At 39.3% G+C, this 26,948-nt stretch overlaps 1 protein-coding gene and 1 non-coding gene across 3 annotated transcripts in view; one reads left to right on the forward strand and one right to left on the reverse strand.

Moving 5' to 3' along the window:
• pard3aa (par-3 family cell polarity regulator alpha, a) overlaps positions 1 to 26,948 on the forward strand; it is a 392,129-nt gene that overhangs the window by 47,267 nt on the left and 317,914 nt on the right. For both annotated transcript variants that reach the window (XM_055007067.1, XM_023262624.3), the window contains exon 2: positions 9,297 to 9,398. In XM_055007067.1, the coding sequence (XP_054863042.1) occupies positions 9,297 to 9,398 (102 nt within the window). The remainder of the gene's footprint in view (positions 1 to 9,296; positions 9,399 to 26,948) is intronic.
• On the reverse strand, positions 2,514 to 2,585 carry trnaw-cca (transfer RNA tryptophan (anticodon CCA)). Its single transcript has one exon. It is a non-coding gene; the product is annotated as a tRNA-Trp (tRNA).

Raw genomic sequence — 26,948 nt, forward strand, 5'->3', positions numbered from 1 at the left:
GATGTTGTTACTAAGCTCCTTGGTTAGACAGTGAAAGTCTGGACATTCTGCAGTCATTTCTAAATGACTTGTTGAAATTGTGCTTAGATTTTGGTGGTTACCTTTTTGTTTTTACATAATTTTGTCTTGATTATTTTACCATTTAAACAATATACTGTTTACAGTATAACTCCATAAATACTGGTTGTTGGCCAAACTACTCATATAAGTCCAGCCTTTTGTGTCATTATATAATTTTTTTAGTCTAAAAATAGCTTTGATTAAAAAGTTGCGTGTACATTTGATGATCACTGGCCACTGACCTGTACGCTCAGCTGAGAGTGTCCTAATAAGTAGAGAACTTATTCTCTAGAGCGTCATCTTCGGTGTCTGATGAATATTCACACAGTAACTAATGACAGAGCACATTAGGATTTGCATTGTTTGCACATCCTTAATAGACAGGCTTCTTTGAAAAACCCGAGAAAACACAGATGGCAGCAACTTGACGATGAAGTGCTGTATTTTCCATAGATGGCACACAGATGTTTATGGGCTTAAAGAATGAACAAATAATCTCTTTATTAGCTTTGCTCTCTTTACAGCAGACAATGACTCAGATTTAAGCTGATTCATTTGATTCTGATGATTTGAGTCAAGTGAGACACGTTTGTCATTTTAAAGTTATTTTTGACGTGTTTTTCTTTCCTCTGAACAGCATTGGTCCTTGAATTCAAGCTTAATTTTACATTGTAGAATAAACAACTTTAATTGAGGAAAATCGCTTGTCTTCTATCTCAAAAAATGAACAGACTCAACAAAAAATAATTTAATTAAGACATACATATGATAAGAGATGGGATTAAAATCATGATTCCCTTTAAAATAATCTTGTTTATTTTCACTGAACAAGAGTGCATTTATGTTTCTTGTGAAACACTACATTAACCATCAATCTTAACCATAACAATAACAACAACAACAACAACAACAATTAAATAAAAAGAATAAAGTGGATCAAATGCAAAAGTTCTGATAATAGTGGAATAGGCATGGTTAAATAATAATAGCTATTTAAAGATTTACATTAGAAGTCTAAATCTTCACAATACATACACGAATTCATTTTTTAAATCAACTAAGCAAGCTCATTAACGTATTCAGAGATAAGATTAGCGTATATGATGGAATAGTGACATTAGAATTTACCAGTAAGAGACCAGTAACACCTTAATAGTTTATGTTTTTGGAAAATTTGAAAACAACTACACAAAATGACACATTTTAGGTCCCTAATGAAGCCAGTGTAAGGCTGGTGGTATATTCACCTCTATACAGGGGTACAGACTTGGGACATTGAATCTCAAGGTGCCAGACTGCTATTCTAATGGCTGAGCTCTAGAACTTGCCAGGAATCCTGCTTTGCCAAGTTTTATTAAGCTTTATGAAGCTTAGTTAGCACCCAACATTGCGAGAGCTGAAAAATCTTGTGAAAACAGGAAGCTTCAATGATTCATCTAACCTCTGGCCAGTGCTGTGATTACTATCAATCATTACAAAAATTGTCCATGCTAGGATCAAAGTAGTAAAGTTAGTGTGAAGAATCTGCACACACCACTGACCCAGCATGCCTCCCTCACAAACAGATGTGCTCTTGCACACACATTCCTGAGCTGAAGTCTAATTAGCTACACACTATACATAAATGGAATAGTTTTGTGAGAGGACACAGTAACATTGTATCTGCAGAAAGGATAGAGTAGATAATGTCATGATGGAGTTTGTAATTGGTGACCTCCAGGCTTTAAGATTTGAAACATACTTACATTTATAGTTTTCCCCATTCAGGTTTGTTAATTTGTTTTACATTTCAAAGCTTCTTAGGCCTTCATTTTTGATAGATGAAGTTGTGTACTTCAAGCAACAATGCGCAAATTTTAACTTAAAGATAAATCAAACTGGGACATGGTTGGAGTTTTGGAATTGAATTCTGGTTCTAACCTCTGAACACACTCGATTTGATTACCTGGCACGTGAATGCATGTATTTTGAAATAAATAAAGTTAAAAAATATATTTTTCTATTCTGCACAATGCTGATTAAATAATGTTTCAGTAACACTAGGAAAACTGTGACAAGATAATGAACACAATGTTGTTCTTCTGCATTACTTCTGCTTTGGCAGCTGCTTGCATACTTATTACATCTCACCCACTTTCTCAGTTTACAGAGCACAGTCTGTTGATGTCATCTTTACGATAAGTGCGATTGCATTTCATCAGTCCTGTAAACTGTGGCTGCTTGTGGTTTGTGAAACAGCATTATCATACGAGCTGTGTGTTTAAGGGATCTTCTTCTGGCACTTGACATCCTCCAATGGTAACCAGTTCACTGCTATGCGTGGTATCTCTCTTTTGCCTTCATTAATTTGTGTCACACAACAGTATTCAGCTGTCTAACGTAAACTATGTGGCAAACCTGCACTGAGGTTGAATGAGCGTTCATGCTGAGGATGGTCAGTCTTTAAAAATCACTGACCTCGACGTGATTTGAACACGCAACCTTCTGATCTGGAGTCAGACGCGCTACCGTTGCGCCACGAGGTCCTGCTGCTGTCTTCTGTATTTGAGAAATGTATCCAGCCGCTGATATTTCCCCGCTGGGAATAGCAACACTTGCAGGAGCTAATAGCAATCATAAAACACACAGAGGCGCATGTTCTCTCTTTCTCACACACACTTTTTCCCACCCTCCTCCCTCACCAGAGTTTCCTCCAGGGCACCAGTCTTTGTGTGGTCTTTGACAGGAAGAGGCAATCCGCTTTGGTACAATACAAAGACACAGATACAGGGGTGAAGAGAGCTGTTGTCTCGCCTTTTGTCACAAGTCTGTGTGTCTGTGAGTGTGTGTGTGTGTGTGTGTGTGTGTGTGTGTGTTACACAAAGAGAACAACAAGCTCTCTGTTTCCCTTCACCTTCTATGATGAATCACAAAAGCAGATACCTGATAAGACGGTGGTGGCGGTATGTCACTCATTCAGTGCATGAATGAATGACTAAAACTCACAAGTGACTAAACAGGTCACTGGAGCAGGAGCTGAATGCGATACTCACTAGCACAACCTGCAAATCTGCACACATCTATTGTACCAAATACTACAGTCCGATAAATAACAAATCTGACTCACTTTGCTCATCTTACATTATCTTGTATTTTTGATAATTTCCAGCTACCTCTACATGGGCTCAATACACTTTTGACAATAACTCAAAGATTTTTTGAAGAAACATTTATCAGAACATAACATTACTGTAATATCTCAAATATATTAATGATAGTGAAGTTCTCAGCTACCTGCTGTATACTGCCATACCTGTCAAGTGTCATCTTTGAGAATCTTCTCTCTCATCTCATATTTCACTGTGACATGTAAATCCCATGAACTATCAGAGTATGTGCACTGAAATCCATGTTCCAGATGATAAGGCTATAGCAGTGTGAAGATGCTGTTGTTCAGGACTTATGGCTGACCTTAAAAACTCTGTACTTGACCTGAGATTATTGTGCAGCACTGGGAAAAAAAAAACTTAAACTTGACAAGATATTGATGTAACCTCTGATAGGTATAACACTGGTTACACTGGTTTCTACTGATTTTTAATAATACTTCTTCCTGTTTACAGGAATGGTTGACAGATATATGTTGCTATCACATTTCACTGTGCACCTGGATCAGAATGTCTCTGAGAGCTGGGCTTGGCAATTGTACTTGAGATGTTTTGTCGCTGTGATTTTTTTTCTTTCTTGGTTTATTAATGAAATAATACAGAGCTTACCTACTGTCTGTGTAAACAAAATAATTATGAATCAAGATAGTTTTAGGCAAGAAAAGCTGCCTTTTAAAACAAAGCCATTTGTAAAACTTAAGCAGTAATGTATACTTTATGGACGTGGATTCTGTTCCTTTGATGTAATTAAAAGTTTTGCAAGGGTTAAAAATGCCTTTTCTGATAATCCAAGACTGATTTTCCATCTGTTTCAGGAAGGGCTTTTCTTGAGAGTAGTTTTTGGGTGTAAAGATATTATTATACTGAATGCATTTGGACAAGAGTTTCTTCACATGCTGGCTTGAAGCAGATCAGGGAAGTTCTCTGCTTAAACACCTACCAACAGAGCAGATGACATTGGCTATCTTTGCACAGTGTTTCAGTTTTGTCTATGTGAGTGAAACCTCTGACTGAAAAAAAAAAAATATTTGTAGATGCAGAGAAATGCAAATACTATGAAGTTATTTTCTTATCTTGCTTTTTGCTTAATAGCAGTGTTAGCAGTACTAAGAGCAGAGCATATTCTCAGAGATGTAGCGCCACCCTGCAAATATACCTTTGCCAATTACATTTAAATAAAGTCATAACATAATTGAAATAAATTACAAACTTCAGATCTTTGATTTTGGTGATCCTTACTGGCATTGATCTGCTGAATCCAGTTAAGCCTATTAACCTAATTTTCAGCTGTAGTGATGCAACATGAAGTCATGTGGCTACTATTACATCTAGCTATCATAGTAAAATATACAAACACTCGTATTTTTATTAACTAAAACAAGAAAACAAGTAAAGCTGTTACGACCCGGGTGTCTAGGATAACCGGACCGTAACAAAAAGAATGCGAAACAATACGGAATTCCAGAATGATCGGCAGGATTTATTTTTAAAGGTAGGAACAAAACTGGGAGAAAGTAAAAGATAACAGATACAAAACAAACTCTAAACCAAAACACAGGGCAGTAGCACGTCTATCCAACTTAACAATTCATTCTTAATATTCACAAACACAAACAAGACTCTCAAACTGCGTTCCAAGTCCCTAACTGGACAGTTCAACTCCTGAACTGCCGCCGAATGTTGCGTGATCGAGCATCTTAAAGTCCATCCGGCACCTGGATTGGCAGAGGTCGTTTTCGCGGACCAATCCTGCGTCAGCTCCTTGGCCACAGGTGGGGCGAAACCACGGAGATGTACAATAAGCAGCTGTTCACAATACAAGTCATAGTAATGGAGGAGGAGCACAGAGGCCCAGGGCCGTAACAAAAGCACATATAAGACCTAGAGGGCAGGATTGCATCAATCTGGTACCACAATAGTCGCTTGTAAGGGACACTCTTAAAAGTAATGCAAACTTGCCTACAAGGAGGCAGTAAAGTTTTCATTGGTCCGTGTCATAGCTGCATTCTGTTGGCTGGGGACTTTTGACAGGGTTGTTTCACAAAGATCTGGGTGCAAGAGCACAGATGTGAGAGCTGAAGTTTTGCAAGTAGAGAGTGGAGGAGATGCACTTAAGCTGCATAAACAGACATTTGTACAAGCAGCAGTATATCTGAGTGCAGACAAACAGTTTTGAGCAGGAGCTGAGCAGATTTGCACTGAGCATGAGATAATGGAGAAGAGAGCAGAGTTTTGAGGGAGAACATTACAAAATCTGAAATGAAGAAATAATGCTCTCTGATTAAAACACAACGCTCTTGATTAAAGACAGGAAAGTAACTCCCAGAAGTACAGAACTAAAAGTCAGAAGGCTTCATGACTTTGCCATGTAATGTAACACCAAGTCTTGCATACAGTGTTGATTTAGTTGCAGAGATTATGGTAACAAAATGAGCTGAGGTTGACTGCTTAGCGTGCTAACACTTTATCAACTCTACGTCTGTCCTCCCTACTCGCTGTTACTATACACTACAGTAATACAAATGACTTACAATGCACTCTTTGTTGGAAGGATGTGCTCCTCTTCTTCTCTGTTTCTCTTCAGTCCATTTGTACTGGTTTTTAGTGTAACATTTGATTAGGCCCATATGTGCCTGTATGTGATGTATGTAATGAAACTTTCTTCACCTAAGTACACTTGAGGTTTCTCTGCTCACAGAAAGCCCTTGCGAACAAGCATGCACTGTATACCAATATTTATATATTAGTAACTTTTTTTTATTAAATGCAGAATTGTAGCACAAGGTATGTAATATGTGATGTCATGTAAGAGACTCCTTGTGAAAAGCTGAATTATGTAGCAAACACAGGGCAGCCCCCCAAAATAACACCAAACAAACAAACAAACAAACAGAAACACCCCACACAAAATAACAGCTTTAAGTGAGAATCATGAAATTGTGTGGTACATGGTACATTCTCAAAAGTGGCAGAAGTCTTCAGAGTGAAAGAGGAAAAGTGATGCTAAGAAGTAGGCTAAACAGGACTTGACCGTTGGCATGGTTTTATGAGCGGAATGGCTGACATGACCAGCTGTGTCTTACGAAGAAGGCTTACTAGCATTTACAAGTATCCACCAGAGGAAGAAAAACACCTGTAGGCATCATTTGAGACCTTGGTAATTACACCAAAGCATTCAGAGATGACCCCAAAATACAAAATCCAGCTAGAGTCAGCCAATGCAGTAGTAATGAGTCCTTGGCTTTTTGGTTTGCTGGAGGCAAAACACTAGTGATGTAAGACTCCTACATAATTCTAACCCAATCAAATCTAAACAGTGGCTCTCTAAGTCAAAATCTTCCCTTCCATCTTGAGTGCATTTTTGGGATTAAGTTTTGTAGCTGAGCTTCTGTCAGAATATTCATTCCTCATAATCCATCTGAGGAATAAGTCTGGATGAGGACCGTACTAAAGAGTGTGTCAGTATTTGGACTGTTTCCGTTTAAAGCTGAGGGTCAGTTTGTGGTTTGTAATGACTTACAGAGATGATCAGTTTATGTGGTGTCTTTCTTGTTTTTGTTGGTTTTCACTGTGTTTGTAGTGGTATTGTAGCATTGATTCAGCATTTTATTTTTATTTTTATTCTAGATGGGATGTCTTTCAAACCCAGACAAACAGTCTTATGTTTTTCCGTGCATCAACACATGAGATAATCCATATACACATCAACGCCATAACTTTCTCCATTGTCTATAACATGCATGGTTCTTTCAGTGGTCGTTAAACTACCTAACAGCCTGATGAACTCACCATATTTTCCCTCTTAATAACCTCAAAAGGAAGAAAAATACCACACAGTCATTCCCCTCATGATTTGGACCATTTTCTCTGGTGAACCGCAGTGAAGTTCAGTACAACAGAGCTGTGCATGAAGGCATTTAACCACAGTCCTGAAGACAGCTCAGTTTGGAGGAGAGAGCATTGGGGAAAAGAGGCAGAGGGAGTGAAATAGAGTGAGAAGAAAATACAGAAAAAAGAGTGAGGAGGTTCTTTCATAACACGGTGAAGGAGAAAGGACAGTCACTGAGCTGAGCGGTTTGTCTTCACCATCCTGTCTGACTAGGCCATCATGCTTCAATGCTTGTAGGCTATGATCTGGGCAGAGCCAGACTGTGGAAGCGGAGCATGGAAGGAGCAGGGCAAATGGAGAAAATGGGAAGCTTTCTTTAGCTTTTTATTTCACAGTATCAGTCATCCAAACCAAACATGAAGGCCTTATCAAATGAACATTTTCCTCTACATTTGGGCCTCTCATCCACATGCAGTCAGTGTTTTAAGGTCACTCTATCTGCGATTTTTTTTGCCTTCTGAAGCACAGATTTTTAAAAATCCAGTTTGTGTGAGTTCACACATCTACAACTGAAAGTTTGGGAAGCAATGATGTCACACCTTACAATTTGTGAAGTAGCTTTAAATATATTGTGATTTCTGTGAGAAGCTATGCTGTTAGTAACTATATTTGTTTTTGTTTTTTGTTTTTTTTACCTTGTAAACATGTTGTTATGGTGGTTTTTTTTTAATATGCTTGAAGACATAAGCCAAGTGAAATGAGCAGTGAATGCCGAACAGCATTTTCTCAATAACAGTCTCCAAAACAAGGATTTAGACTTCGTAGGTTTTATATGGAACAAACCTCAATAAAATGTAAAGCCAGGGTGTGACTTTCCATTTAACTCCTCTTCTACTGAATCAGTTTCCAGCTGAAACATGTATGGGTTAATTACCTCAATATTACAACTTGCCACTGGGTAATGCTGCATAGTTTTGTGGAGTTTGAGCAGAGTAAGTAGTGAACTAGTGGGCTCAAGCTGCAGCAGTTGTGTACTGCATGATATATGGCGATAGATCTGCATATTTTAGAGGAGGCAACATTACATAGTTACATCTAGTCCATTTATTAGCAGAAAGGAATTTGTCCATTTATCCTTTATCCAGTACATTACTCCACATAGCTAAATTAGGCACTAACCTGATCATATCATGATGGAGAAACCCCACCTGCTAAACTCCTAAAGCTGACTAGCTCATCAGTAACTGCCATTTTAAAATTTGACTCTACTGTAATGTGAATCATACAAGATGGACAGACTTTGAACTTCACCAATGTATGGACCATAAATACTCGAAGGAGTTAGGGTTCGGGTTTTTTTCTCCCAAGTACAGTATTGTTTTAGCTCTACAGTTGTAATTTCTAAGATGAACATAATCTACCCAACCCTAACCTGAAAAGGCACTAAACAGAGGCGTTAAAAACAAGAATAAAGGGTTATGAAACATACAAAGGTGGGACATATGGAAGAACATGTAGCACCATATGTACTGTACACTTCCTGGTGCACTATTATGTAAAAGATGGACTCTTTGATCAGGACGACACACCAACTATTATACACAAACCTCAATTAGAATTTGAGAAAATCACATGTTTATATCATCCTCCTCATCATATGGATTACATTGTTTAGGTTGTATAATATGAATTGTTGAGTTATAAACAAGCTGAGTTGTTAATAGTAAGCTGAGCTGATCTAGAACTTTCTCTGTTCCTGCTTTACTCACTGCATTATGTATGTGGGGACTGTGTTCATATGCTAATTCAAACCAGGTTATTACGGTTTTATAAGTGACTAGGGGAGGGTGGAGGAGTGTTGTCTTATCATCTTATTTGCATGTAAATGTATCCATAAGAACTGGTGAATATTATATCTCCTTCTCTGCCTATATTAAGCTGATTCTCTTTCTACACACACGGAAAAGAGATCTGAGCCATATGCTTAGCTTGCAGGCCATCCATCAGCAGATTAAAATATTTCATAACAAGTACAATGATGTCAATCCATAACCATGTCAGAGCCCCTGCCTGCCAGCTGACTGGATCATTATATGAACCACATTCTGATTAGATCAGCTGATCAGCTCCTAATTCTTTTGGCCTGGCAAAGCTAATGTATTGTATGGCTTTACTTACATAACGCTGCAAATCCTAAGGCTATATGGTGGAAATACAGCTGATCTCATTACAGAGCTAATACTCTTTTTCTTTTCTTTTAGGACCCCAGCTATTGGGTTCAGGTCCACAGGTTGGAACATGGAGATGGAGGCATTTTGGACCTGGATGATATGCTGTGTGATGTGGTGGATGACAAAGACAGGGTGAGTCAATGTGTGTGTGACGTTGCCGAAAGAACAAGTATGCGTTTGCATATTTTATTCCATATTTTATTTATTTACCAAACTGTCTTGTTACAGCATCTTCTGTGAAAAAAATTGCCTTTAATGGTGTCTGAACTCTGAAACTGTGCACAAAAGCCTGGCAGTGCTACAAAGGTTTCACTGACATGTGCTTATGATTTCACCTGTCTGCTCATACCGTGTCATCATTACTGAAATGCTACAGGACGGTAAACCACTGCACACCGCCATGTTCTCTTTTTAATTATTTCAATCTGTTGGCAATTTTCTATAGCTTTCATATTTGTGGAAGGTTGAATGACGCAGTATAGTCTGGTGCGTTTCATTCAAAGCTCCACTTTGATGTATTTTTTTCTATATTTGCAACTATAAGGGTGTGTGGGCAAAATCTGTGTCAGAGGCATTATGATTTCACACTAGCCACCCCACCCACAAGACCAACTGGAAGCGATTACCCACAGTCCCACTGCATCCTTCTCATGGGAACAGTGCTGACTGCACCTGAGTCACAGGCAGTTTGGCTTTAATGTTGGGCCAAATAGTGAGCTATACCCTCTTATTGTGTCTCTGAGTCGGAAATGGTTTAGATGAATGTTTTCAGCTAGTTTTCAACTCATTTAAAATGTTAAATGTTTACTAGAATTACTACAATTTACTCCAAAGCCAGTGAATACATGGTTACGAACTTGAAACAGTTCAAAGATTAAAAAAAAAAAAAAAAAAAAAAAAAATCACAGAGAGATTTTTTAAAGCAAAAATAGCTATCTGGCATTACTCACTGTGGTATATTGTAGTGTAGGATAACTAGCATTGTTTATCTAGTGTTCACATCACTGTTATCTTTAATTCCGATCAGTCAGCAGTTTTCTTGCAGTATCTTGTATCTTGAAGCCCCTCCCATCTTTCTATCTTTCTTAATATCTTTTATGTGTTTAAATAGCACATTTCCCACAAGTGAAACTGATGTATAGGGCAATTTGGCAAGCTGATTGATGTGACTGGTTTGAACAGCTGGTGTGTTGGATACATTGATGTTTTTGGTTTTCTTTATGCATTTGTTCAAGCATGAGAAACGGTGTGTTTGAGACAGAGAAAGGGTGTGTGTGCTTCTAAATACCTGACAATGACCATGTGGAAGGTGCCATGGTTACACATCAGGTGGGACCACTGAGGAGAGCAGCTGTTTTGCAACTGCTGCCTGAAACACTCCTTTTACTCTCTTATCTCATCTTGTCTCCTGTCCTCACCCATCCTCTGTTGATTTTGTTCGTCAAAACTACAAGAAAGAAAGAAAGAAAGAATGAATTGCAGTTATAGCAAACTAATGGAGAACTACTTGACAGTACTATGGGAACCTGCTCCCCCTGGTGGTTGTTTGGACTTATTGAGGACAATATACTCTATAGTATAATAGAAAAAAAAATAATTCATGACCATGATATTTTAGCCATATAGCTATAAACAAATTAAGTTTTATAGTGATTTTCTCAAGGTTATCCTGTAGCTCTGGACTCTGCTCTCTACCTGTATTACACTGAAAAAACCCAACTATTGTCAGTCAGCCTGAAAAGTAAACATTGAAACTCTGGTCATAAGACTCACACAGTGTAGTAATACTCTGTTGATAGTTACCGTATGACGGAGAGCAAGACTCAGCTGGAAGTGGACTGGCACAACCAGCTTTGTACTGGTGGAACAGCCTTCTGCCTGTGTGTGTATTCATGAGTTTATCTCGGTGTGTGTGTGTGTGTGTGTGTGTGTGTGTGTGTGTGTGTGTGTGTGTGTGTGTGTGTGTGTGTGTGTGTGTGTGTGTGTGTGTGTGTGTGTGTGTGTGTGTGTGTATACAGTTGTAGAAGTAAATCCAGTCTGTCCAGTTCTTTCCATCTGCTACTGCCTGCCTTCCTGTTGCCTTATCTACTAACAGGCAGGGACCCAGTTAACCTGTTGGTTTTAACCTATTAATGACAACACTGCTCTGACAGTAGTACTTCCATAGGCATCCAGAGCTGGACAGTTAAGAGCCTGTAGAGTAACTGATGAGCTACAGGTAACAATTTTTATTCCTGTACATGTGAGCCGTGAAGCATTTGTGTAGATTGTTTCAAAGATATTGTAGGTGGAGTGACAACAGTCCTTTCTTACCTCAGAGGCCATTGACCCTGACATGAGCGAATGTCAAACATGCTACTGTTGTGACTTGAAGTCCTACAATAAAGATTTGACCCCTAGCACAAGATGAAATTACATGGTTTACATAGCAGAACTATTTCAACTCCTACCAGATTTATATATTTCTTCCTGTCTGCTCTTTTAGAAAACACAATGCCACATTTGCATAGTTGACATGGGGCTAGATTGAAATTGGGGAGCCTGAGAAACACAAATTCTGCATAAACACTGTCTTGTAATGTCCATTTAATGCTGTGACTCTTCGGGTAAACAGCATGCATGGTTTATTTTTCACTTCATAAGCAGCCTGTACCAGTTAGGCACATTGGTACTGTATCAATGCTGGTGAACTGTCATAGGAGTTACTTTTGTTTGTTCAAAGTTCAATATTACACTGGAAATAAAACAAACCACACCTTTAGTGGATATATACATAGATACTGCTTTATAGATAACCACCTTGACACTGGTTGCTCTTTCTTTTAATCTCACATATCACATTGGAAGTTTCAGTCTCTCTCTCTCTGTCTCTCTCTCTCTCTCTGTGTGTGTGTGTGTGTGTGTGTGTGTGTGTGTCTGGCTCAGGTTCGACAGGTATATTATCATGGTGTGATTCATTTGCAGTCAGAGCTGCATGCTGCAGCCTGTCTGTCTCTGCTCTACAGATCTTCACATTGATGATCTAACTTCCATTTCACATGCTGGATGAATATGAGTGTACTTGTGCAGTTTGGTTAGTTTTGATTATGTGTTACTGACAGATTCCTGTTTTATGTTTAAAAAAATGATGTTTTGTTGGTGTTAGTGCTCAGACTTCAGATGTTATTGAGATTCTGTGTCTCTGAGGAAACTTCTTTTCTTCAATCAAGAAGTTAAATTAGGCTCAAGGCTGTCTGTCCATGATGTCCTAGTGCTGTGTTTTATCTTTCGCTGGTAGTATACATCTACTATGTGTTGTAGCAGTAGTGAAATTGTAATAGTTCATTGATGTTTTTTGGCAGTTTCTATGCCAGCTTTTTGATGCAGTACTGCCACCACCTGACTAAAGTGTAGTGTGAGCAGTTAATAGGTTTCCCAACCTCAATACATCTCTAAATGCAGCGAGGTGGTGGTCACTGTGGCCCCTTCCACCTTGAATATACCCAGAGCATGTCATGTTTATATTAAACATCTACAGATAACTTAAAATGGATTGTCTCTCGTGCACCATGTCACCAATTTGCAGTCAAAGTAAAGGTTAACTTTCTTTATAGACATTTATAGAATTTTTTTTCCTCTCATTTCTGAAGTTTGTTACAAAAACATGAAAATTGGATACATTTAAAGGGGACATTTTTATGACGCTCGTAAATTGTTGTAATTCTGTTTAATTAATTAGTCATTCTTTGTGTTTTTATGTGCACAGTGGTACTTCTGTATGCTTTTGTCAGTCTAACCTGACAGATGCACAAATGTAGATATGACAATTCAAATATAATGAAAATGTGTGCTGAGGAAAAAAATCTCAATGCAGTTTTTAAACTTTAAAGTTTTATTCTTAGAATTTCTTCTATTAAGGAACTCTAAATGTTTCTAAGGTTCTAAAAAACCAACAGTGTCTTTGTGTGTACTTTTACCTAGAGGTTCATGAATACCCTCAGACCTCAGACTTAGAATTGAGGAAGGCCGACGATGTTTTGCACTAGATTTGTGATTGGACCTACAGAAATGCATGCATGTGTAAATCAATGTGTCTATAATCTCACTTAGATTTTGCACAGACACAAGGCACTTGAAATTACATGTACAGGGGCATTAGATGTTGATGGTTTTTCTCCTGATATATGATTGTTTTTGTGACCAGCTCCCACATTTAACCTACTAAGTCTTCAGTAGCTGCATGAGGGCTCTGACAAGTAAAATAACAACATACAGTCTAATGCTGAAGAAGAAGATGTCACTCAGCCTTAGGTTAAACTTTGAAAAATTAATTTAGAGTGAAAAAAAAAAGCTTATGATAGCCATTAAGTGGCTGGAAGAGCTGCAATACAGACACTTCATCCATACACCAGATGGCAATGTGCCAATTAAAATGACTGTTGGTTAGAAGATGGCCTTAGGTAAGAAATTCACAATATGGGTCTGCTGAAATGAGTTCATAAAAGCAGGAAAAGCCTGTGATATGGCCAATTAGACTAAATTAGATTAAGCTTTAATGGTCATTGCAGGGAAATTGGGCTATTACGTTTGCAATTAGAATGTTATATGAACTGTCTAAACTGTTGTTGCTGCACAAGACGAACTGATTACAAAGTTCTTTGAATGGGTGGTAAATAAAATGTGAATCGCACATCTTCTATCGAGCAGCGTATACTTAATTGTCTGATACATAACATTTGATATCATAACAGAAAAGAGAACATGCAAAACATCTTTTCTCTAGTCAGATGTACCTCTGTTGTGTTAAAAGGCTAATTTAATGTCAAAAAAATTTTGGCCTCCTGGGAAACATGCAACTCTGAATGACAGAAAAAAAATGCTTACTTGAGTTCAGTGGGAGCTGTCTCTCCTGTCTGATGTCCTGTGGTTCTGACTGCCCATACATTTTTTTTTCTAAACTGCAGTGCTTTGATTTTCCCTTCACTTCGAACAGCATTAACCCTTCACACTCAACTGAGCTTCAGGAAACTTGTCAGCTTGCTTAGTGTGCAAGATGCTGGATAGATATTTTGTCTAAAGGGAACAAATAAGTGCAGCTGATTTGAGGAGCTGGGTCCCTTGGTGTTTGCTGTCTGGATCTCCCTCCTCATTACCAGAGGCGAGACAAAGCCAGCCTGTCCCCTGGGCTTCGTGAATGTAGGGGTGAAGGGTGAATCCTTGATTCATTAACAGAAAAAGCTAATTACAGCAAAACTACCTGAATCAGCAGTGCAGTGTTTTGTGTTTTACAGCAGGTGCGTGTTGACGTGGACCTGCAGTCTGACAGACGTTGCAGTGACACTTGTAAACCACAAAGAGGCACTCAAGCCTTGGTTATAGTGGCCTACACTATTGTCTGTGTGCTGGATGCTGCTCAGAAAGTGTGTATTTATGTTTTTGTTTTTGGCAGTGGATACTAGCGCAATAGAGAGTAACAGACACATGTCGTTTCATGAAAGAAAAATAAAATTTCAAAAACATAGATATGAAGTACTAAGAAGAGAAAAGATATTAAACAATGGAACCTAACTGAACTGTCCAGATCTGACTGCTTCCTTTATTTCTGCTAATGTGTCCTGTTCATAATGAGTATCACATCCCTGGCCCCCGTGGTTGAGCTCCTTGGACATTTGGCATTTTCTTGGCCCCTGAAGTTGGCATTACCATGGCAACGGCGGTTGGGTGCCAAGTGGGCACCTGTGCTGGGTCGAGATCAAGCCGTGAGTGAAATTAGCCAAGGCTAAAGCAGGGTCCCAGCAGCTGCCCCCTGGTACCAGAACACTGCCGAGGGAAATCAAAGACTAATTACTCTGTTTGTCTGTCAGTGTGCGTGTGCGTGTGTGTGTGTGTGTGTGTTTGTGAGTGAAGGAAGCCTCTTTTGGCATAGATTGAAGAGTGTCTGGCTGGCTGTGTTTCACCATCGTCTCTCAGACAGTGTAATGCATTCACTTGGCACTTTGCGGACTCTGTTTATTCTACATTTTCTGTCCATCTTTACACCCATTGTTAGGATTAATCTGACTTTTGCAGTAGTTCCTGGATATGTTAATGAATATTCCATTGAGCCAAGTTTGATTTTTACAGTATTGCAGGATAAAGTGGGCATTTCTATAGGCAACAGCAGAGAATATACAGTTGCAAACATTCTGTCATTGTTTAAACATGAAAACTCCGTAGAAATTTACCAGTAATTCCTCTTCCAAGTGGAACAGTTTTGTATCTGTGCTATGTGCTATTGTTAATTACTAACACTGTAAGCTAGTTATTAACTTTAGTCATTTCCCATGGCTACAGAAACATTGTGATATGAGCTAAAGACTGAGACCGTTTTCAGGTTACATTATGTTGTATGTGGGTTGTAACCCAGCTGCTGCCCTCTGGTGGTGGAACGTAAAGCTCAGGCTATTGATAGACATGGTTAATCTGAGAAAGGATTATTTTGCAACATAGCCAACTGGATTGATGTTTTGTTTTGCGGGCCTGTTTTGTTCCTAATCTTCAGCTAATCTACAGTCACCACACCCTGGAGTGCACAATGGTAGCGAATGTGGTGTAGCTGACTTTGATAACCCTGTTTTAGCACACCTTACCTCTCTGACAGAGGGAGGCGGATACTGCAAGGTTGTATGAATGTATGATAGTTTCTTTGGTTCTCTGCCAGCCAGCAAGGCCTGTTCTGCTCAGAAGAAGAAATCCTTTTAAACTGACACATATTCTCAGACTGACACTCAGATTAAGCCAAATATATCATTATATACTTGAACTCTGAAAGGTGTTACTGGTTTTGAAATTATATAGGCACACCAAACACACCTGTTTACATATGCACACTCACACTGGAATGTCTCCCGGCCAAGTGCAAATGCCTTCACCTCATGTAGAGACAGTAAAAGAACACTCAAGACAAAATGATGTTTAGTTCTTACACATACAAAGTCACACATATCCACACTTACATCTCGACAGAAGCACACTTGGTTGTAGTAAGCTGTAATTAGCCTGTAAGGACCAGAGTCAGCTCTGCGTCCTGAAAGACTCAGTGTGCTGGCGGATTTTATCCTCACCTCCGATCCTCTGCTCAGAGGCTTGTGGGCGGCAGCAAGCAGTTTTTCATTTCATTTTCCTCTGGGGCTTTGGATTTATTGTCTGTTGTTGCTTGTTTATTCGGTTCCCAGTTTTTGAACTTCACTTACTCTGGGAAGATTTCTTGAGCACTGTTGTTCTTTTTTTCAGCAACTCCCTCCTTCCCGTTTAAGCAGTTATATGCCCTTGCAATGGGGAGCTGCTCAGTACAGCCCATTGTTTGTCGGTCAGCTTCCTTTTTTTGATCACCATGTGAGACAATAGCCTGTTTTTACCATGCGTAAATAACCTTTAAGTGCATAAGACTGATGTAAAATTGTAGTTTTATTTCTGTGTGCACAGTTACACTGAAGTACATTACAATTAGCTAGAGAAACAGGCAGGTTTACTGGGCTCCTTCGATAAAAAAGCCTGTTTTTACATTGTGAACTCTTACGTTTCATTGCTTTTTATGTAATGATTTGAGGGCGACACTAGGTACTTATTATGTGAAAACGCCTTCTGGATGAATGATTATAAGAAACCTGAGCTGTGTGTCAGGAAGGGAGGCTTTTTGTAGAGCTTGGAATGGGACAATCCAGAGGAGTTGTTTGTTTGCAGTGTAATGTTGGTAGATGTGGTCGACATGTCTGTCATCAGTGCAGCTGTGTATTTTGGTGTCTTGTGAGCATATGTGTTCTAGGTACTTGTATGTGCATGGTTTTGGAACAAGGTGACATTGTGTTATTTTATTTTTCTGTGATATATATATATATATTGTGATGTGAAAAAATGCAGACATTTTTACCAGACAACTTGAACAACTCGTGATGATTTTGTCAGTGCATCTGCAACAAACAAATAAATCCTCCCCCTCGTTTATTTCTAAAAGTGGAAAACTGCTATTTGGAACTTTTCTCAGATGCTGTAACAAAGGCATCAGAAACATATATTTTTTTGTTTTAGATGGCATTAAGATCTGGCTTTGCACTCATCATTCAGCCCCTTTGATGCTGATTTGAATACCCATATATAAAATAGCCATGTTGCCTCATTTGGTGGCAACAGTTGGAAGACACTGCTGAAAAAGTACCTGTTTTGGGTCAGTGTCATCCTTTCTGTTGCAAAATATTTCCATACAAATGTTTATTTATTCCTTTTTAAATATAAAATCTTCCTTTTCAGTGTTTCTCCTCGCTCATTTTTCTGTGCACAAGTGGAGCCAACTCATTAACAAGCTCAGTGTCATGTGAAGACATTTAAAAGAACTCATTGTATCCTAGAACTCTTAAATTGGAGCAAATTATTTTCTCTCACACAGACTTGTAGATTAGTAATGAAAAATGAGAACTGTGCAAGTTTTCTTTTTTATCAAGCAGAAAATAAACTTGTTGCTTTATGTGTTTCAGTTAATTTGCCTTAACTCACTTCCATTGCACTTCCAGTGATGTGACTATTACATATGCACCCATCCCAGTGCTCTTACTAAAACAATATATTGTACAGATCTAGAACATGACACTTTAACTAATTAACTGATTAACTGTATTGCATCAATTAGGCAATGCTATAGAAACTTGAAAATGATCTTTATCAAACATGCACAGAATTACAAAGAAATCCTGCAGAGGTTGTTATTCTGACAAATTTCAAAAAAATCATTAAGGCACAAATGAAACAGGTTTTATTTTTACTTTTTTGTATTATGGAATTGTTTTCAGACTTGAAGTGAATGTTGGATGAGGTCAAATGTGTGTGAAAATACCAAAGCTGTGTCCATGGTACCAACTCCAATGTGTGCTAGTTCGTTGGTGTTGATATTTATAATGTAGACTAACCAAACTGAAGAAACTAAGAATTATACAAAGATGTTTCATAAGCAATGCATTTGTATTTTGTAACTTTTACTTTTTCAAGGACAATGTCTTTAGATTATAGTATCTGAGATAGTCACATATCATCATAATGCGACAAGAGAATGTGACAAAGACTTTGGTGGAATTAGAGTGCTGTGTGTTTATTAGAGACAGTCTGAGAGGGGAGGATGTGGAACAAACGTCAGCAGGTGGTCTTGAACCTTTGGTAACACAAGTGTCCTTCTGAATCTGCTGAGCCTGCTGTTATAAACCTGCTGGGGCACCAGTAGGGATAACATTAATCTTGTATTTTTGTTGACAAAACTAGAGCTTCAGCTGTACAGCATATGCAGTATGACATACACATCCCTGTGCCTGGGGTAAGAATGATATTACTCCATATTGCAAAGCAGCAGGCAACTCCTCCATCTTCTGCCATGGTTTTCTGTAAAACTGGTGAAATCAGGTCATGTCACCAAGCTTGTCTCTCAGCTCGGAGGCAATCCAGCAAGTCACGTAAGTGTCTTTGATTTCTCCTCCATGACAGCTCCCCTGCAGGAAGAGATTTCTGTCGATGCGCCAAATTGGTCCTGACATGGCGCCGGGCCGCCTGAATACTGTCTGGAAATGCCAGGCTGTTTAACCAAAGCTGTGGATAGGCAGTGCCAAAACATTGCGTACACATTAATGCACCTATCTAGTAAAAACAATCGTGCACATACTCACACAGGCAGAGACATACTCCGGTACAGACACTCACTTCCATCCTCCGTATTTACGTGTGTCATGCAGGAGGATGTTGGTTCTGGTTGACAGCTGTCAGGGCTGCTTTGGTTCCAGTGTCTGGATACTTTGCCAAACAAGCCTATTATCTGCAGTGGTGGAGTCTTGTGGAGGGCCCCGGCATTTCCCTGGGGGGCTGATTTGGGTCAGCCGCCATGAGACAGGCCTTAAACTGAGGTGACAGATACAGGCCCCCTACTGGGATCCTGCTGGCCTCCTGAAGACCCCTGGAGGCGTGTACCTAGGAGCACTAATATAACAAAGGAGACATTTTCCTCTGCAATGTGGCGAGTGCTACACCCACAAAATCCACTGGCATCAGACAGAGGAACAGACAATGACCTGGTTTCCACTTTGAAACTAGATGAATAATATTTGATATTTATTTTTATTGTCTCATTATGTGCACACTGTAAGTTTGGCCTATTTCAGAATAAGTCATCTTCTCCACATGTGAGTCTTTTCTACGTCGCCTCTTGGGGGCAACAGTGCATTCTCCATGTGGCTCTAAAGCTGTGATTGCCTGCAAGGAAATTACTTCGACAAAGTCACAGCCAGTTCAACAGAAACCGCAATCTTAAACAGAAAACTTCAATCTACCATCAATTGCTCATTCTTTTGAATATAGACCTATTTCCCTCTCACCCTGCTGCCTCTCAACTACTTGTTAAACTAAGCGAGTGTCTCTTCTGCATGACAAGTATTGCTCTGTAGCTTTTGTCTCAAGAGTCTCCAGACCGTGAGCGGCTGTTTTCAACACTTGACTACTTCTCTTGGAACCATATATAATTACCCTCACAGATCCAAAGTCACTCCAAGGTTGTGTCTGAAAATTGGCTCTCAAATAGACTTTGGAAGGCGAAGCTCTGTTTTAGACTGGGTTAATTTATTACAGGGTATATGATATATACCAGGGTGGTTAGAATTTTGAACGGTGTGTGGATTTAAATATTGTAGTAATTAGTATAGATGTGAGTATGGTCCAGGGGCTAATAGAATAAGGATCTGGTAAATCAGCTCTGCATACACATGAGCTGAGCCACCAAAAACACACTTACTGTAAATGTGCGCACTTAATTTATCTGAAATTAAAAAGAGATATTGCTTTTGCTGCAACAACATGGAGTGCAATGACAAGACAGCTCCAAAGAATACTTTCCAATAACCTACGAAGTGACTCAGCCAACACCTTTTCACCATACCAAGCTGGAAATATACATTGAAGGCAAAGAGGAAAAAGAATTGTATCTAGGCAGACAGAACAATGAACAAGGAAAGGGACATAAATGACATCTAAGCCTAGGTAGGAAGGAAGTGATGATGTTGAGAGTGTGGAGTAGAGGAGCGCAGGCTTTGCCACAAGCTAAGCTGAGTCTGGCGTTGGCGGCTGGCACTCAACCGAGCTGAAGTTGACACTGGCACAGAGAAGGAGAGACGTGGTGCCAGGGCCAGGAAGCTAAGCCTGGTTTGGAGAGCTTTAGACAGGCATATTGTTGCAGACAGAGAGCTGAATCCGTCCTAACACCATGACTGTGTGCTCTCACTGCCTCTCTCCTCATGAGAAAAGGCTAAAGACCTCTTCAGATTATGTCCTGCTCTGCTATAATACTGGAGGCTTACAGACATACTGAACTACCATATGTTCTCCTCTTGCGCAACTGCTAGTCAGTCGACTGTCTTTACTGTCAAACACTTTTTAATATATTTAGCTAGGAAAAAGTCAATTCAAGCAGTAGTTGCATTTTTTTGAAGCACAATCTTTTTTTTTTTTTTTTACACAAATAATATAGTTTATTTCTTACTCAGTGATGCTAATGCTGCTAGGGCTGCTTCACATATTGTTTCAGCATTGACACTGCAATGTGTGCAATAGTCACATTGCAGGATGTGTGATGCAGAGTAAGGAAAATTACTTAATCACATCATACTACAACATTTTTTGATGCAAAAAGGAAATGCACGAGATTCACAACTTCCATGACTGGCCTACGAGAGAAGTCGACATGTAGTCTCCAACACACAACAAAATGAGCAAGAAGAAGGTGATAAACACTTGTTTGGCTGCATAAAGAAATGCAACTTCAGCTGAACAGAAATAATTTGGCTACAGAAAAGGTGATTTTGACAGCTACATTTTCTGCAGTGTTTTGCAGTTGTTAGTGTAACATGAGGTAGTGCAGCTAATTGGACCATGTAAATCAGAACCACTAAGTAAATAAACTACTTTGTATGATTTTGTCAGTGTTACACCATATTAGAAAGGGTCCAAATGGCTTTTTTCAGCCTCTTTTAAATTTGTATTTTTCTTTTCTTTCTTTGTATTTTCTGAACTCCCCTTAAAATCCCCCAAATCATTCTAGAATGATTAATTCTTTCCAAAAAAATTATTAAAATCATCTGTTGATGTAGTGAAGAAATACCGAATGTTGCAACGTCCAATATCTAATATCGTGCAGCCCTGACTGCTACTACTAACACAGCTTCTGTAAAATACAATGGATTAGTCAATGGAACAGGGAAATTATCAACTGAAAATGTATTTTGTGAATCTTTTTCTTTCATTTGTCAAGTGCAAAAGACAAATGCTATTTAGTTGCAGCTTCCTATGTGGAACTGCTGCTTGTTTTTGTCGTGTATGACAATACATTTTCTATGTTTGAAAATGTTTTTTAGTCATTTTTAGTCTGGGGATTTTTCCTCTAATATCCATCCATTTATTATGTATACACCGCTTTATTCTCTGTAGCTTCACAGGAGACTGGAGTCTATTCCAGCTGACATAGGGTGAAGACAGGGGACACCCTGGACAGGTCACCAGTCCATCACAGGGCCACACAGAGAGACAGAGAACCAAACACACTCACATTCACACCTGTGGCTGATTTAAAATCACCAGTTAACCTTAGCATGTTTTTGGACTGTGGGAGGAAGCCAGAGCACGCAGTGAGAACCAGGCACAGGGACAACATACAAATTCCACACAGAAAGACCCAAACAGTCTTCTAGCTGCACCAACCACTCTGATAATATATTATTGTTACTATTATTTTCACATTTTTGTCTTCATGACACAGTGGGAGTAGATAGAAGACAGAAAATGTGGGGAATACATAGGAAATAGGAAAGAGAATAGAGAAAGGACAGTCCGAGAGCTGAGCCAAAACCTCACTGCTAAAGACATTTGCAACCATGTGGTATACGCCCTAACCACTCGACTTGCCCTAAACTTTTCCATCTACTATTAGCTGTGTTAATGATGCATATAATAAATAGTTGATGCAGTAGAATCTGTTCAAAACACAAGTTTGTCATAGACAAAGAGCACATGTACAGTAGATATTTAAATGGAAAAAAGTTAAATTTCTAAATAACCAAATCATAAGACCCATAGAGACTCATTGTGTGTATAAAAGGTTTTCTCTGAATTAAAAAGGCAAAGTTCCTCTGTTGCCATCGTATTCTGTCCTCTGTCTGCCTGCACTTGAAGTCAAGAATACTAAAAGCTGTATTCATTATAGAGGGTATCTGAAGGTCACTGGGCCAATTTAAGAGAATGTGTCTCAGTGTGTCTTTGTGAGCAGCCATGATTTTATCCAGAAGGGATTTTTAGGTACAATTGTCATAAGACCCCTTCACTACTATGTCTTCCCTCTTCCTTTGTGTTTTAAAAAAGCTCATTCATCACATGCAGTGAGTGTGTATGTGTGTGTACAAAATGCGTGTGCGTTTGTGTGTACAGTATGTGTGAGTGTGGTATTATGGAGAATCTTGAGAGTCCCTCCATGAATGCCTTATGTCTCTTCTACAACAGATGTGCCACAGCCTAAGGCCCCTCAGTTGTAGCTCGTTATGTGAATGTGTGTGTGTGTTTATGTGTGTGTGTGTGTGTGTGTGTGTGTGTGTGTGTGTGTGTGTGTGTGTGTGGGTGTACGAAGACGGCACGCTACTTCCATTCTGAAGTCAGCGGGGAGTTTGCCTATAAAAGGCACAAATAATAGGCACCCATTTATCTCAGAAGACACTCATCCATCAGCGTACACACAACCACATATGTGCACACATTAGATGGTTTGGGATATTATTGCTCTGTTGTGCCAGAAGCCCTATCCTGTATACATGCATTAGTGTAAATGTCTGTCTTTACACAGAGAAGGAAGTGTCATGTGACATTCTGTATTGTCTTCTATCAGTCACTTTGTCTGGCTTTCTTGTTTGAAGGCCATTACACTGTAAAAGCCCTGATTCACACACTGACTCTGTGTGTGGCCTCACCTACTGCTGACACTCCCACAGGACACACAAACAGCCCTCTCTACAGCGATCGTAAATGTGTGTGCATGATTTTATATGTTCACAATCTTGTGAATGTCTGGCCTGTGAAGCTTATTTGTGGCCTGTAAGAGTCAAAAATGACCAAGTTGTGCATGGGTGTTTTGTTACTAAGACTGAAATTAAGATAGGTATTGGGTAAAGTAAGGCTTGTTGAGATGAATAAGAACAAAACTCACTGTTCAATGTGTCAACCTGTTTTTTTTCCATTAGTTAAGGTGTCCAGTCTGTTGCAGTATATGTTGGACTCCGTCAAGTTTGCAACTTGTCTCCAATCCTGTTTGTTATGATCATGGATAGGATCAAGGTGCACTTGTTGTCAGGAGGGTGTCCATTTTTGAAACTTCAGAGCTGCGTCTGCTTTTTACATATGACAAATATGAAGACCTTTAGCACATACTGGGACACTTTGCAGCCAAGTGCTTAGCGGTTCGGATGAGAGTCATCACCTCCAAATTAGAGGTCATGGTTCTCTGCTGGAAACTGATGGATTGTTCTTACTGGGTTGGGGTTTCTGCCCCAAGTGAAGAAGGTTAAGTATCGCTGGATCTTGTTCATGAGTGATGACAAAATGGAGTGTGAGATGGACAGCTGGATTGGTGTAGCGTCACTAGTAATACAGGCTTTGTACTTGACCAGTGAAGAGGGAGCTGAGCTGGAAGGTGAACCTCTTGATTTACCAGTTGATTGACATTCACAACCTTATCTAAAGATGTGAACTCTGGGTAATGTAGGGTTGCTGGCTTCTGCCTTTGAGAATGAGTGAGAAGCTCAGACATCCAGAGGGAGTCGCTGCTCCTTCACTTTGAACAGAGAGGATTCGGGTATCTGATTAGGATGCCTACAGGGCTCCTTCCTTTGGAAGTTGTGCGGATATGTCTGACTGGAAGAAGACCCTGATGCAAACCTAAAAATCACTTCAGGGATTATATATTTCATCTGGCTAAGGAACACGTCAGGATCCCTCGGGAAGAACTGGAAAATGTTGCGAGGGAGAGGGACATCTGGAATACCCCACTTAGCCTGCTGCCACTGAGACCCAACTCTGGATAAGCAAAAGAAAATTGATGAATGTGCAGAAAGACATGACATGACAAATTAGTAGAGTCAACAAAAGTTACCCAATGCTGCCATGTGGGAACACAAATTCATGGAAGTACAGCATAGTTGTAAGGTTATTGGTTTAGGGTTGGGTGTCGGTTTATGGACTATATTGACCATTTGAAAGCAGAGGAATATTTTTGTCATAATCATGTGTGTATGTGTCGGCATCTGTAGTCTTACAGCTTCCTTTTTGTATGCATGTATTCTTACAGTGTCTTGTAAAGACCTAGTTTTGATATCTCCTGGTGCAACTCTGTTCTCATAGTGTTCGAGGAATCGCAGTCAGTGCTGTGTCTCTCACAACCCCCCTTTAAGCCCCAACAGACTACAGACATTATCTTTCTGTCCACACCTCATTTTCTTGTTTATTCTCCATTGCCTACGTTGTCTTCAACAAGGCCAATAAAACAATCAATGAAATGACAGAGAAGACAAGAGTCAGACCTTGCTTTTCCTCTCTAATCCCATATTGATCATAAAGCAGCATACAAACTGCACATGTGCTACCTCTACTGGTCACATCAACATACTTATACACACATTGGTGCACTTGCCTGATCTCCCAGAAGTCTTATTAAAGAAAACTCTTCTGTCAAACTCAAAGATGTTACTGTGTGGAAAATGCCAGTTATGTTGTGTGTAAAGTGGTAAGATGGTATCAAACTGTGCCAAAGGAAATGTGAATAAGTTCAAGCCCCACATTAGTGAAATGAAGTTTCTGTAACTCACAGATGAAATTAGATGTTTTCTTTTCCCAAATTTATTCCAATCCACATGCGGAAATAATCAGAGCTGTTTTTGTTATTTAATTGTAAGTCAGATATTTAGTTTTCAAACATGACTCTATTTAAAAGCAATACCCATGTTTTATCCAGTATTTTGGCTTTTGCGTCATGATTTTACCAGCCATTTTGCCAAGAATCTGTTATTGAGCAACATTCTAAATCTCAACCAGAGGGTTATACTATGAAGTGAGAAAAATGGGTTACTGAGGTAGGTGGAGCTTAAAGCCAGATATTTGAATTTCACGAAGGTGGCTCTATTTTAACTTGGCTTGATCACCATGGTAATTGATGCTGCACAACTAACCTTGCCTGTTTCTGTTTAGAGTTTAGGATTGCAATCAGCTGTAAGTGCCACCCTTTCACCAAATCTCTTCCTAATGATTCTCCATGAGCGACACAGATTCTAAGCTGAGGGAATAAGTTGTAAATTAGTAATCCAAATGAATTGGACATGCAGTCACAGTAGGCAAACTGTGTGCATTCCCTTACCTTGGGAATCTACATGCATTTAATTGGTGATACAGAAACTGTATGCATTTGCTTTGTGCTTGGTCCTGATTTTACGCTGCTGGTACTAAGAGAACTCCATTTAGTAAAGTGATTAATCAGTTGATATTTTTCAAGGAAAATATTTAATCAATAAAATATGTCAATTTCATTAGGACAGTGTCAGACCGAAAACCACTTCTTGAATATCATGTTTAAATGTATGAAGTTTAAAAGCTCTAATGTGCAGCTGTCATGTTAGAAATAAGTAGCTGCACTCTAGTAGATGTCACATGATCTGTCCATTTTGTGGCTAAATAGAGTGAAATGATTTGCTAAAGGCCCCTTCTATGGGATTGTGCACAGAGCCTGATGAAGAAAACGTGGATTAAAATATATAGTTGCTACCAGTTATGTCTGATTAGGGATTTAGGTTGTGTTGAGCCAGCTTACACAAAGAAAGCCATGTTGAACTTCAACCGTAGTACAAACCTCAGCTTTACAGGTGTTGTTATGTTGCTCTTATGCAGCTGATTACTGAGCTCTTGTGCATACCAGTCTGGTATCACCCATTAAAGTGCGCATGTAACTATTTGATTATGTGCAATTTAAAATCTCTGTCATAAATTACATAGCTTTTGTTGATCATTTTGTTTGTTTTCTGTGCTGCAAAGTATGGTAGCCCCCAAGCACAAAGCATGCTACAGATCTGGAAGTGCAACACATATGAAAACTTATGCAAGACAGTATATGGATAAGCTGACCACAGGTGATGTACTATCAGTCCTAGAAGAAAAATTACAACAGATTTGAGCCAGTACCTCTCTAACTTTGCTCCAATTAAGCCCATCACTCTCTGTTGGGGTCCTGGAGAACTTCAAGTTATTTTTGCATGTGCTTTCTCTACTTGTATGTGGTTTTTTGTATGCCATATACAGCATGTTTTGTTCCATGTTTGCCCTTTTATTCGTCTATGTGTTTTGTCCTAAGGGTCTGTTGCAATAAGGGCCTCCAAGTTTCCACACCAAATACACTGTGCGGTCCCAGATACAACATACAGTTGTGGCACATTACTTTTATGTCTAAGTAAAATGGTGACTGTTGCTGCTAGCGATGACAGGATGTTAATAATTCATGACAGGGAAAAAAAAAACATAGTCGACAGATGCGCTACCTACTTGTATTCAAATATGGCCCTCGGAACAACAACTATGTAACACACCCCTTTCACACCAACAACCAAAAGAAATCTGCTTTTT

The sequence above is a fragment of the Amphiprion ocellaris genome, chromosome 22 (genome assembly GCF_022539595.1).
Source record: "Amphiprion ocellaris isolate individual 3 ecotype Okinawa chromosome 22, ASM2253959v1, whole genome shotgun sequence".
Lineage (NCBI taxonomy): Eukaryota > Metazoa > Chordata > Actinopteri > Pomacentridae > Amphiprion > Amphiprion ocellaris.